The sequence below is a fragment of the Aethina tumida genome, chromosome 5 (genome assembly GCF_024364675.1).
Source record: "Aethina tumida isolate Nest 87 chromosome 5, icAetTumi1.1, whole genome shotgun sequence".
Classification (NCBI taxonomy): Eukaryota; Metazoa; Arthropoda; class Insecta; order Coleoptera; family Nitidulidae; genus Aethina; species Aethina tumida.
In genome coordinates, this window is record NC_065439.1 from 5,993,073 (window position 1) to 6,007,654 (window position 14,582).

At 37.8% G+C, this 14,582-nt stretch overlaps 1 protein-coding gene across 2 annotated transcripts in view; it reads right to left on the reverse strand.

The window, feature by feature from the left end:
- The window catches only part of LOC126265512 (uncharacterized), a 47,825-nt gene continuing 33,243 nt past the window's right edge, over nt 1-14,582 (reverse strand). For both annotated transcript variants that reach the window (XR_007547991.1, XM_049967267.1), the window contains one exon: nt 1-466. Coding sequence is in view for 1 of the 2 variants with exons in the window: in XM_049967267.1 (XP_049823224.1) it covers nt 405-466 (62 nt within the window). In the remaining variant the exon portion in view is untranslated. The remainder of the gene's footprint in view (nt 467-14,582) is intronic.

A 14,582-nucleotide genomic window follows, 5' to 3' on the forward strand; every position in this document is an offset into this window, starting at 1 on the left:
AAAGCGTAGAAGTGACGTCACGAGTGTACGATATGCGCACCTTTCGTTGGCCACTTCGGACCAAAAGCGTAGGTGTGACATCACGAGTGTATGAGTCGTGGGCCACCTCAGACCAAAAGCGTAGGAGTGACGTCACGAGTGTATGATATGCGCACCTTTGTTTACTTTTCCTCGTGGGCCACTTGAGTCCAAAAGCGAAGGAAGACGCATATGCGCACATTTGTTTATTTTTACCCGTTCGTGGGCCACTTCAGACCAAAAGCGTAGGAGTGACGTCACGAGTGTATGAGTCGTGGGCCACCTCAGACCAAAAGTGTAGGAAGACGCAAGAGTGAATGAAAATGCAATTAATTTATAATTATGATTTTATTATTGTGTATTTATATAATGTATAATTTTTATTATTATTTCGTAACAATTTGAAATGTGGCAAGTGGCTTGGAGTAACCACCAATGAGTTGTTGACCTGTGAATACAAGCAAGTATTTTTCCGGTTCAAACTTCTCGATGTTGGCCTCCAGTACATGGGTCACTCGATTCGGCAGAAACACTACAGTTTTTTCCAATTCCATCAAGACACTTTTACCGAATGTGCCATTCACTATTCTCATGCCGAGTATCAAATGACCGTCTCCTTCCTGTAGACTGGTCAGCTTGGATATGGGTTTTCTGTTCTGATCGGATACAGCGTTGATTTGTTGCAAATCCATGTTTCTCTTCACTGCTTAGAGAAATATTCATATAACATACATTTATACAAAGGTTATTAATTATTTGTACCTACCCTGATTAATGATGATGATAGCGATGATGATGGTGTTGGTAAAACGAAAGCTGCCACTGATGGAATGAAAATGTAAAAAGTAAAGTTCACCCTCCCCCTCCCGACCAATAATCACAAAATAGTGTTGGTGGTGGTGGTAGTAGTAGGCGTGACTTGACAGAGTAAATCCAACTTGTCTGTACAAGTTATCAGATCTCAACTCGAATGAACGACAATGATGCACAATAAAAATGCCATAGTCGTAAATTAAAATGTATGTAAATAAAACAATGAAATAGAGTTTACAGTATTTATTTCACAAAATGTATAATATTTTTTTTTACAAATATAATTACTAAACTGATAAACCTGCAATAATTACAATATAAATTTAATTATTATTAATGTAACATTCGTACATATTCTAACAATTACAAACAATTATCGGTATGAAGAAGAAGAAAAGGAGAGGGGAATGCCATTGTCAAGATTTCTATTATACTACATATTATGCCATTTAACAAAATAATATTTTCAATGTCGCACATGTGTAAAAGTACACAACTGTCTGCTCGATATAAATTTACACAATTAAATATCGGATCGTATGATAAACAAATTTCTTCGGACACTTTTTGAAATGTAACTGATAAACTGCTCATCTCCTCCGGTTGCTCAGTTGAAATATTCTGAATAATTCGAATAAAGTTTATCCATTCTTCAATGTCAAAGGACACGTTGGTTTCATCTTCACAGGTGTTCACTATTCTATCCACAGGTGTACAGTCTGACTACACTTAATCCACACTCAATTTCATATTGGCAAACATGACTGAATTCGTGGGTGGTGCAAAACAAAAGATGTTTTTCTTTCTGAATCTCTACTTGAAAGTTCCTCCACATGCGATCCAACTTGGTATTGTAATTGATGCCTTGCTCCGTAATATCCACAAGTGTTGTTCCACAAGAGTCCGTAAAGTTCATCTCGTTGTCTTTTTCTTTTTTACGTTATCTATTATTACAATTTTATTCACTATTTAGTCTGCACGGACCGAGTTTTGAAACTCTACTAAACATACATACACATACACAAATAACGAAATCTCACCTAACTAACCCCCAGAAAATCGTACAACAGGTCTCGACAGATCTCAACATGTCTCTACAGGTTACTCTACAACGTTATTTTTGTCAATCCATTCTTCTTTCTTATAACCCAACCATTTGACAAGTAATAAATTACCCCGTCTACGTAAAACCTTTTCGATTAGACAGGTCACGGTGTTTTGTCTTTTGCAGTTCTTGTTCATAAAAACCACCATTGATTATGGTACCCTCAAGATCTTTTAATATGTACGTTCTCGGATTGCTGAGCACCACTTTGAATATCTTGAAAACTTCAGCAGTCCAGTTTGGAGTGTATACCTTTTCAAACACATGTTTTGCTTTGATAATTCGTACAAAATCACCGACGGAAAATTTTCCCTGTCCCGTCCATATTTTAATGTCAGCATACACATCTCTGTATAAACGTTCCTCATTTTCCTTATTCACATCCGACGGTCTCATTTTAATTATTCGATGCACTGTATTGTTATAATCCGACACTATTTTAGGAATTACGTCTCTCCTTTATTGTTCGTATTACACGTTCAGCCATCGCTGCTTTTTTGCAACTAAACGTATTGTAATGATTTATGGTGTGCTGCTTCATCAGTCGCTCGAATGAACTGTTGAAATATTCTGTGCCCTGATCAGTTTGAAGATTTTTCGGTCGTCTGTCCGTCAGTATTTTTGCAAATGCTTTTGCCACCTCGGTCCCCGTATTGGATTTTAATGGTTCCACCCATAAATACTTTGAGAAACAATCAATCACCACCAGTATGTATTTATAGTTTCTATTGTATTTGGCATACTTGTCCAATATTCCAAGATCCGATTACCACAAATCATCCAATCCTTTAACAACGGTTTGTCTTCTTGGAAAATTTATACGCATCGGTCGGTTCATTTACCAGGTCAATTTTATCGTTGTGGTGTTTGAGATTGTTGTAGTTTTTGTTGTTGCTGCTGCTACCATGTCGAGTTTGTTTAGCTGATTGTGTCGCTGGATCTAATCGGTTCATGAGCCATGATATCCATTCTGCAGTTTTATCCAATCTCTCTTTTATAACAATTATTTTGTATTCATGATCCTCAAACCTTTTATCTACATATTCCTTGTTTACTGCGTCGAGAAGGTTCGTGGATGCCAAGACATTAAACAATTTTCGACTTTTACAATCAATATTTCCGTCTCGAGTAAACTCAAAGGGTTGTAAGACCGGTTTCCAATTTTTATGATCCTTATTGCTGAACTCTTTGCGTAAGGACTGTCCGAACTTGTTCAGCCCCATTCTTACACTGATTAAAATGCATTAAATTTTTTAATTTATTATTCCACTCTCTTTTAGTTCTTCAATGATTGAAATAATCTCATTGTCATGTGCGTTATTTCCGGCATGTTTTGACGAAACCAATAGTTTTAGACGCTGTACCAGTTCGTTTACATCATCCCAATAAACGTATTCGATGGATTTATTCAACGTATTACAGGGTACTCGTCGTTGTCGCCGTCGTCGTTGTTGTTGTTGTTGTTGTCGCCGTACTTCACATCCTCCTCCTCCTCTACTTCCATCGCCAACTGATGAGCCCTTGTTTGATTGTTTCATAAGCGGCTTAATCACTTTTCTGTATTTCAGCGTATTCGTGCCTCTTATAGAGCCATTAGGTGCATAATTTCTTCGATGTACATTAGTACACTTTAAAATTTCTAAATACGCTTTTGTATCGTGTCTTGTAAAAAAAACGGGACTTTTTTTAAACAGCAACTCGTAAATGCCTTTTCGTCCGTCGTACGTTCGACCTCCAATTGTAAAACGATCCAGTTCGGTATCGAAATTAATTTCAGAATTTCCAATCAACCATCGCTCCGTTTCTACATCGTACTTTACGCCGTACGTTTTATCGACCTCCCTATTTTTAGAGTCATTTAAATACAGGTCCAAGTATGCACGAGTTAAAGGAGTGTAGACGATGGTCGACATGTCGTTTGTGTTATCGTATGAACCATCACTGTTACTGTTCTTGGACAAAGTTGATTGTTCCGGATCGTAAAAAATTTCATCTTCAGATTCTAGCTGTTTGGAGACGTCATCGTCGTCATTGACGTCGATTTTCTTCAATTGTGGTGGGTCGCTGTACAACTTTTGCTGTGTTGTTGCTTGTGTGGTCTGTTTTGTAGAATTTTTAAATTTGGCCGTCAATTCAGTTAATGGTTTGGTGATTGGGGTAAATAGTTCACCCAACACTGCTTCACTATCCAATTTGTTCTGTTTAAGTAACTGGTATTTTTTTCGTATGTTGCGGGATAATTCATCGATTTTACGCATAACCTGAGTATTGTTTGACGACATTGTCACGACTGTTTCCGTTGTATGTTAAACTTACACTTTTATATATTGATCAAATCCTTTTCGGAAGCGTCCATTGTCCAGAGGAAAATCTTTAATAATCACTAAACAACCATAATTTTCCCTCCAACAGTCGCAGCACAATTCCTTGAATCGTTCGTACGCCATGTCGGGAGACACATGTTCGTTGTACACATACTTTAAATTTTTCTCGTCCTGTCGAAATAGCACAATTACATTGCTGTTGTCGCGAATGAGTTGCTTGGATACACTGGTGTATGTTTGTGCTACAAACATGGCATCGATATTCTTGTGTCTACACATGGAGTAATACTCGCGAATTTTATTCTGTTTTTCACATATAACATCGTCAAATATAAATACCGAATTGCATTTAGCTTCCGACGGTTCAATCAACTCATCCTTGTTACTAAACTGAAAATATTCTATTCCTTTGATACGATTTAAAACGGATTCGAGCAGTTTGTACTTTGGCTGATACAGAGTTTTTGAATATACGTAAATATTTTCAAAACGTACTCCGTTCGGATCGTAAATTAAAGCCAGTAATGCATTTGTTTTTCCACAATTTAAAGGACCAATAAACAGAGCTCTGAATGAGTTGGGTAACAATTCACCTGTTCTGTTTTTTACACCTGTTGCTGCTTCGTCATCAAGATAATCTAGATTTTCAATGGGTAACTTTTGACGCTGTTGTATGTACTGCATGATTGGTTTGTCTTACACTGAAGCAGTTTAAAATTTTGACTAGGTATATAAGTATTTTACAAAGGAATAAAAACAAAAGATAAATTTACAGCAAAAAATGAAATGATGAATGATGATGAAAAATGAATTTATTGCCTCTGAAGAATCGGACATCGAATATAAGGACGGTGATGATGTGACCATGTGTGAGGACAACTCAGCGTCTAAACCCATCAGTTGATTGCTTTCGTACACGACACGGAATATGTAAAAACATTCACAAGTATCGGGTCCATCGACAGTCGTTGGATTAGCCCAAATACATGATTCAAAATGTGTACCAGAAGATTCAGTGTAAATCTCGCGCACATTAACAACCTTCTCAATTTTATTTTTAAGCAGTTCAAGTCTATTGATTTTTTCCCGATCTATACACGTTTGAATAAATTATTCAATTTTTTCTAAGGTGTACTTGATGATCGGTGACAGCGATGGCGACGATGACGACGACGAAGAGCTCGGTACCGATGACATTTCGAAACTAAACGTTAAATATAGACGGCTAATTAATTTATAGAAATTCATTACAAATACGGAAATATGAAAATATAATTTAAGTGTAGGGTTGATGTGTGTTTTCAACTGTTCATATGTCAAACCGCCAAGGATACTCTGCTCTGACATATTTGCGATTTTTGATAATTATTGTATATTCATTAAAATAGTTTTCTCACACTAGGGTGGTTTCAGAGTTTAATTGCTATCATTTTCAACCACAGCTGGTTGAAGGATGTTTACGACTCTGTGTCGAATCGATAATGATAAACTACCCTGTCATATTTAGGATTGCTGATAATCATTAGGCATTATTAAAATAGTTTTCTCACAAAATATTTTTGCCACCCAACATGTGGTTACAATCTTATCATCCACAACTGATTGAAAAATGTTTACGACTCTGTGTCGAATCGATAATGATAAACTACTCTGCCATATTTAGGATTGCTCATAATCATTAGGTATTCATTAAAATAGTTTTCTCACAAAATAGTTTTGGAATTTTTCCATCGTTCTGAAGAGGATGGTCAAGGGGTTCTTGAATAACAACGATCTCTATTACATTAGTTTTTATTTTATTATGATATTTTTACTACTCGTACACACAATTAATTTTACAATACATTTCTTGGTGTAATTATTCTCACAACAGGTTTATATTTTAAATTTCTAAATCTAAACGGATTCTAGAAAACATCCCGCCAGCAATTCATTGCAACAATATTTTCACATTCCTTGTTCTTGTTTATGTTGCTGTTGTTGTTGTTGTCCGCCGGTACGTCGACATCGACAGACTTGCTGGATTCCATGTGTTCGCTATTGTTGTGGACGTTGTGGTGTTTACACAATGAAATATTTTCACCGATGTTTCCAAACAGGGAACGGGGAGACGGCCATCCCCCTCGCTGTTGCACTTGACGAATCCGCAATGATGCGGAGCCGTCTAGCCTCTATTTGGAGACCAGCAAGTGTCGCCGCAGCCTCAACGGCGCGGCGCTCTGCCGCCTCGGCTTTGGCTACAGCGGCCTTAGCCACCGCCTCTGCTGCCACCACCTCTGCGTCCTCCGCTGCCGCATCTGCCTCCGCCTCTCTCCTTAATCTTTGGTGACGTTCACCCTCGCGATGTCTAAAAGCCTTTCTTTCCTCCCGAGTGAGTCTGTGAGGTGGATACCGGATGATCGGCAGATTCTCCGTCCTTGTGTAAAAATCGGTGTCAAAAAAGGAAGGGCGGCTGCAATCGTCGTCCCAATTTTCCTTTATAAGAAAATATATGTTTAATAAGTAAATTGTAATAATATAATGTCACATAGGGACGATAGGACACATAAATAATCCTCAATCATCAACATACGAACATTGCCCCTAGTGCGATTATTGCTTTCGCATAATGTCTTGATTGGCATTGTCAGCACCAACACATTCCGCTGACTTGCCAAGACTCAGCGGTATATCTGGGTCACGTTTTACTAGTGTCAATAAACTATTGTAATGTTTTGTAATAACAGACTATAAATAAAAGCGCGTCAAAGATGACAGGGGACAGAAGTGTGTGAACTAGAACAGAGGTCACGAGTCGCCCGGTGGATACCAGTGAACCCCAAGAGCAGCCCTGAAGATGGTCCCTTACTTATTACTGTAAGTTAGATAATTCGTAATGTGTTTTTTTTTATATATAAACTATGAATAAAATTGTATTTATTCTGTACTGGTGTTTATCTGAGCTACTCCCCAACCCCCAATAAGTCACGGGTGTGACAATAATAAGCTACAAACTCACCTCAATCAAGTTTGTCCTGGCTGCCATATTGTCAATGATTTTAAGAATTAAATAAAAATTGTAGACTGACTAATTCTTCAGAATAAAAATGGTTTTAAAGAAAACACCCCACTCTGGAATTCACTGTTTACACCTACACCCTTGTTGTCAACCACACACAAGTAACCATCCACTCCCTCCAAATAGATAAAAAGAAACCACCACCACCTAATGAAGTGTAAAAATCACCACCCTAGAAGAAACGCCCCCACATTCGAAATGTAATGGTAGGGATAGTGGTGGTACAGAGTCTTATATTTAGACTCTTCTGCTCTCATTTTCATATTCTTACATTAACCATCAGTTTACTAACACTGTTGACTGTTACTTGAAAGAATAGCTCTGTTGATCATCCTCACGAATATTTTTGTTCGAATTTTTAGTTTATTTTTAGACTTTTTTTCACCTTTTATTCTGCTATCATGGGTAAGTTGTTTTTATTTATTTATTTATTTATTTATTTATTTATTTATTTATTTATTAGTGTTTATTACAGAAAACAACGCATTCCACTTTGTGAATGATAATGATGATAATAATCTTGAATCAATTTACCATTGTTTGGTGTCAAGCTAAGTTCATCTATATTTATCTAAGATAATGACGATGAGTCCTACAACATGAGTTTACACATAATAGATGAGATTGAATCGCAAGAACAACAACAACAACAACCACAAGCCTGGCCGTTTTTACCTAATCCAGCATGCTGTTTCCTTTAAAATTAACCCCGTTCCGGAGAACATTCATCCAGCGAATTGGATACGCAATGGAATAACTTCAATTGTTCAACATTCATTGGAGGGACTCAATCCTGAGGATCGCGTCGGGTTTTCATTTTCTGGTAGTGAAATTGTTCGCGGTGAAGCCTGGGCACGCTTCAAACCACGGCATTCAGTGTCCGCTGATGAGGTGCTCGATTTGGTGCAATCAGTATACCAATCTAATTCGGCTGGCGTGAACACTGAAACTTTTCAGATAAAAGTGACGATTATTAAGATGCCGGTGGGTATGGGGCGTGCCCAGAAAACAAAATATAATAGTTTCGAAGAAGAATGTGCTGCAAGAAGAGGTATTATTGTTATAAAAAATTCTGATAACCTGTGCCTGCCACGGGCACTTGTAGTGTTAATCGCGAAACTGACTAGTGATCCTCAATTCGTACAGGTTCGCCGGGACATTGGACAACTACAAGGAATACGAGCTATGGAACTGTGCCAGAGAGCGGGTGTTGATATTCCCGTGGAGGGTGCCGGGATTCAGGAGTTGCAAGCATTCCAGAGGGTTTTATCCGAATACAGAAATACAGTGTTCAAGTACGGTGCCGGTGGACAAGAGGTGATTTTTAAAGGACAAAGTGAAAGACCAACCCTTAATTTACTACTCCACAAAGAACATTACAATGCGATTGTATCGTTAACCTCTGCGTTTTCCTGCAATTACTACTGCGAAGAATGTATTCTCCTCCCATTCAATACACGCGTCAACCATCGTTGCAGTGGAATTTGTCCGTGCTGCCGTCAATCACCACGGTGCGAGGATGAGGAGAAAATAGAGTGTGCGGATTGTCATCGTCACTTCAGGAGCCGGAAATGTTTGGAAAATCATCTACGGATTAAGAAGACATCCAACGTATGTGCCGACTTGCGATTGTGTCAAAGGTGCTTTAAAACTGTCGATGGAAAACGTAGGCATGAATGTGGTGAAATTTTTTGTAAGATCTGTAAAAAACACCATCAGATAAATCAACAGTGTTATATTCAGCCAAACACAAAGGAACCCTGTCTTACTGATTTATTATTCATATTTTACGAATTGGTAACACGACAGGACACCATTCAGACCGACGGCAGTGCAGTGCATGAAACCACATTGTGTGTGTTTAAATTGTGTTGTTCCAACTGTTTAGATACGGAAGTGGAATTTTGTGAAAATAGGCGGCGTAAGGACCCATGTAATCAACAACCCTATTGAAAATTTTATGAACTTTGTGCTGAATCAAAGGAAAATTTTCAAAAGAGTGACTGTGATTGCGCATAACGGTCAAGCATTCGACCATCAGTTCATCCTGAACTATATTCTCACCAAAACAGTCATCAAGCCAAACTTAATTATGCGGGGGACAAAAATTATTTTGGCTGAGGTGGGAAATGTGCGATTTTTGGACTCGCTAAATTATTTTCCAATGGCTCTGGCAAAGCTACCTAAAGCTTTCGGCCTTGCTGGAAACTTTAAGAAGGGTTATTTTCCACACTTGTTTAATACCCTGGAAAATCAGCAATACGTGGGTTCTTTACCATCTGCTGAATTTTACGGTCCGAATCAAATGAAGCCCGAGGACCGACATACGTTTTTAAACTGGCATCAAGAGCATCAGAATGATGTTTTTAATTTCCAGGAGGAAATCGTCGCATATTGCAAGTCGGACGTGGAAATACTAATGAGAGCCTGTCTTTCATTTAGGTCGATGCTTCTTAACGAGTGTAAGGTTTGCCTATTCATCGAAACAACAACAATAGCATCAGCGAGTAATAAGGTGTTTGCTCGAAACTATCTGGAAGCCGATACAATCGCCGTTATTCCCCGTGGTGGTTACCGAATGGCTGATAATCAATCGGTTATCGCTTTATAATGGTTGTTGTGGGAAGAGAACGTACGAGGAATCACCATACACCACGCCGGTACAGGTCGAGAACACATGGTAGGAGGAGGACTCAAAGTTGACGGCTTTAATGAGGAGCAGCGTCAGGTATTCGAGTTTCACGGTTGTTACTTCCATGGATGCACCAGCTGTTTCAAATTTCACCGAGACACATCTATTGGAGGATGTAAAATGGATACCATACGAAATCGTTACGAGGCCACCACCATTAAAACGACTCGACTTCGCAACTTAGGATTTGAAGTCATCGAAATGTGGGAATGTAGCTTCCGCACATTATTAAAACAGAGTTGTGAAGTGCGTGATTTTGCCGAAAACCATCCCGTGTTGGCAACATCACCATTGAATCCTCGTGACGGTTTTTATGGAGGACGAACCGGAAACACTGTTACATACTACAAATGTAACGAGGGTGAGCGCATCAAATACATCGATGTATGCTCGTTGTACCCTTTTGTGTGCAAGTACGGCCGATTTCCTCTAGGACACCCCACAATTCATGTAGGATCTGCAGTCCAGGACATTGATTTATCCACCGTAGATGGCATGGTGAAATGTAAAATTTTACCACCCACGCAGTTGTATCACCCCGTTCTCCCTGACAGGATGAAGGGAAAGTTAATGTTCGCCCTTTGCAACAGCTGTGGTGAAAGTTTACAACAGCGTGAGTGTTGCCATACGGAGGAAGAACGGTTGTTCAATGGGACATGGGTAATTGCAGAAGTTCTTAAAGCATTGGAAAAAGGCTACAGGATTGTGGAAGTGTTTGAAGTGTGGACATACGAAACGCGTCAATACAACCATGCGGCGGGTTAGCTGGGTTTATTCACAAAAATGATGAATAAATTCATCAAAATTAAACAGGAAGCCTCCGGCTGGCCCGCGGATTGCGTAAACGATGTAGTGAAACAGCAACAATATCTGGTGGATTTTGAAGAAGCTGAAAAAGTGAAGCTAACACCGGAACGCATCGAAAATAACCCTGATCTTCGATTCCTCGCCAAATTAATGCTGAATTCGTTCTGGGGAAAGTTTGGACAACGCGAAAACCAACCCCAAACAACCATCGTCAACGATCCTCAGGAATGCTTTGATCTCCTTGCGCATCCGTCGAAGAATGTCAACAGTATAACTCCTGTTAATGAACAAACTGTTGTAATCAACGGGAGTACGCCGACGAGGCAGTGGAATCTTTCCCCACTGTGAATGTGGTAATTGCAGCTTTTGTTACAGCACAGGCCCGTTTGAATTTGTACGAATATCTAGAGATGTTGGATACACGTGTTTTATACTACGATACCGATTCCGTTATCTATGTGTCAAACAACCTTTTTCCAGATCCCCCGACTGGAAAATTCATTGGGAATATGCCCGATGAGTTGGAGGTATACGGTATCGGTTCCTACATCACGGAATTTGTTTCGGGCGGACCGAAAAATTACGCATGCTCGGTGTGGTCAACGACGAAGCAATGTATCGAACATGTTTGTAAGGTGAAAGGGATCGCCTTAACATACAGCGCTTCTCAGTTGATTAATTTTGAGAAAATTAAACAAATGGTTCTGGAAAAAACAGATCCCATTCGTTTGACGTCGATGAACTTTGTGCGGACAAAAGATCATCACGTAATAACCAAAGAGGAGACAAAGACATACAGAACGAATTCAACAAAGAGACTCTTCATGGATGTCAACAGTTTTCGACCATTCGGATACAAGGTCCCTAGGAAGTGATTAATGGAAGTGATTAAGTGAAAATTAAAAATTAATATAATAATATAAAAAAAGGTAACTTTGAATTATTAATATTATATAGATATATATGGTACATACAATTTGTCTATTTTGTTTTTGATATATTCAACGCGTACAACTGGGTGAGAAACGGACTTGTACACTCAGCCTACATCACAACCACCACAACTACACTTATGAGCCTCAGTCAAATAATCAGTCACAAAAAAGGTGTATCACTACAAAAATTACCATTGAATAATTAATATTGTATATGTATGTTTTCTGTTTACTTTAGAAACACGGTTTTTGCACCCATCAACGACTGGGATTCGAAAGCAACAACGAAAGACAGAACTTTTTCACCTCTTTTTCATGTATCGAAATAACAAAATGTATAATAAATTGTAATATAAATGTACAATAATAAATTGTAATATAAACGTACAATAATAATAATAATTATATTGTTAACTTATTGATATGTTTTTGTTTTTAAAATGTAATAAATCATAATTATAAATTAATTGCATTTTCATTCACTCTTGCGTCTTCTTACACTTTTGGTCCGAGGTGGCCCACGACTCATACACTCGTGACGTCACTCCTACGCTTTTGGTCTGAAGTGGCCCACGAACGGGTAAAAATAAACAAATGTGCGCATATGCGTCTTAATTCGCTTTTGGACTCAAGTGGCCTACGAGGAAAAGTAAACAAAGGTGCGCATATCATACACTCGTGACGTCACTCCTACGCTTTTGGTCTGAGGTGGCCCACGACTCATACACTCGTGACGTCACTTCTACGCTTTTGGTCTGAGGCATGGGGGGGCAAGTGAATAGGACCGAATGGAAACAGCCGAATGTTCCCGAAGTTACACTCGTTTTCTAAAATTGATATGTTGTTTATAATGTTGGTATGATAATTGGTAATGGCTATTTAACCAGATTTGTTCGTTAATTTTTCGACCAATAGCTACGCAGTATTTAAATATGGCGCGGGCTTCTATCCGAAGACGCCGGGAGGATGGAAAAGAGCTAATGAATAAAATTGTTTAAAATTCTTGTTTTAGGTAAGTTATTTCTTATATTTCTTAATAAATTATATCATACTTGGATCCTATGCTTTTTAATTCAATAATTTAGTACTTAAGATGTTTACTTTACATTACAATCATATTAGAAATAAAATAACCTCAAATTTGAATAAGATGCTTTATATATTAATATACTTTTTCTTATCTGTTGATTAAATTAATATTATTTTGTAGGTTAAATAGTCTGCCGGACCAATGATTTAACCAGAATAGACTCGGTACTTTTTATGTATGTTAATCTTATTATATATATTATTAAAAGTGGGTATTCTAGGTTCCAACTAGATTGGAAAGGTTCGATCAATGGGAATTAGGTAGTTTATTAAAATACAGAATTTTTTTCTGCGATTTTATTTTATAATTTTATAAAATTCAACCATGAGTTCTCAGCCTCAATCTCTGTCTGGTTACTGTGTCAAAATGTGTTTCAATATATATTATATTATGTTTCAATACATATTATAGTGATGTTCATAATTCTAATTTTAATAATAAATCGTTTTTAAGCCACCTTCCAATTCTAAATTAAATTTAGTATGGCGTTCAATTTGTCAATTTGTAATATTAATCCTTCTATCAAAACATGTCATGTTTTTCACTAAAAAATTCGTCGCCTTAAACCTAAAATAGTTCCTTTGTCACCATTACTTTTTCATTCTTATATTGCTTCCACTTCCAGGGATCTTAATTTTAATGTTTTTGAAAATGCATTGTCTAATTTGAATTCTAGTCAATCTATTCCTGCAACGTCCAGAGATCTTAATTTTAATGTTTTTGGAAGTTCATTGTCTAATTTGAATTCTAATACGAATTATTTATTTTTATGTTGTTTGTTATTGTTGTTGAAGAAATTTATTGTGTTGTATTTGTAATTATTTATTTATAATATGAAGTATACAGAAGACTGATGTATTTTTCATAATGTACAATAAATAATTTGTAATAAAAATGTTTTAATTCCATAGCTTGTTTTATTTCTCACAATTCACTCAATAATATACCAATTAATTTGAATTTGAAACTATTCCCGCCAATTTTGTCAAATGTCAAATACAGAAAACTATAAAGGCGACATCTATTGACTAATTTAAACACTACAAATCAATTTATCGTCCAGTGTTGTTTCCCATTTTTAGTAAGAGGTTGGTACTTCTTGGGTGTTCTGTGGTCTGAGGTGGCCCACGACAAGGGTGGCGCAAGGGGCTACGAACCAGACTTTTCACCAATGATCTCTTTTGATTTCTAAAATTTTGCCGACAAACAACGAACACTATGTTAATCGCGTGATGGTCGTCTGCCATTGGTATTTTCTGATAGTAATAATATTATATTTTTAAATTTCCAAGCGGCAGACGTGGTCAAATGGATTTGAAATAAGCGAAAAAAAGATACCTGTCTCACCTGCGCACTACCTGCGTCCGCCACTTTGGGCTTAGTGAGTGCCCATCTCATGTAGGTTAGGTATAGAGGCCTCAATGCACAAAAACTCAGGTCTGGTCAAATACATATAGTTATCCACCCGCGGGCTCTTAGACTATCAAGGGTGTGCAGGCACTTCCACACCTAGTGGGCCTTCCTAGAACACGCACTTCCTAACGTCATAAACGTGTGCCTTCAAAGAAGGTATTTCCACATCTGGTAAGCCTTATCGGTACTCCAACATCTGGCGGGGCTTCCTGGAATACAAAGTTCAAAATATCATAAAATGTACATTCAAATATTACGAGCATTTCCCCTAATAAACCCTAAAGAATGCAGTAAAATATAATTCGAGGAATTTCCGTGGGGCATGGG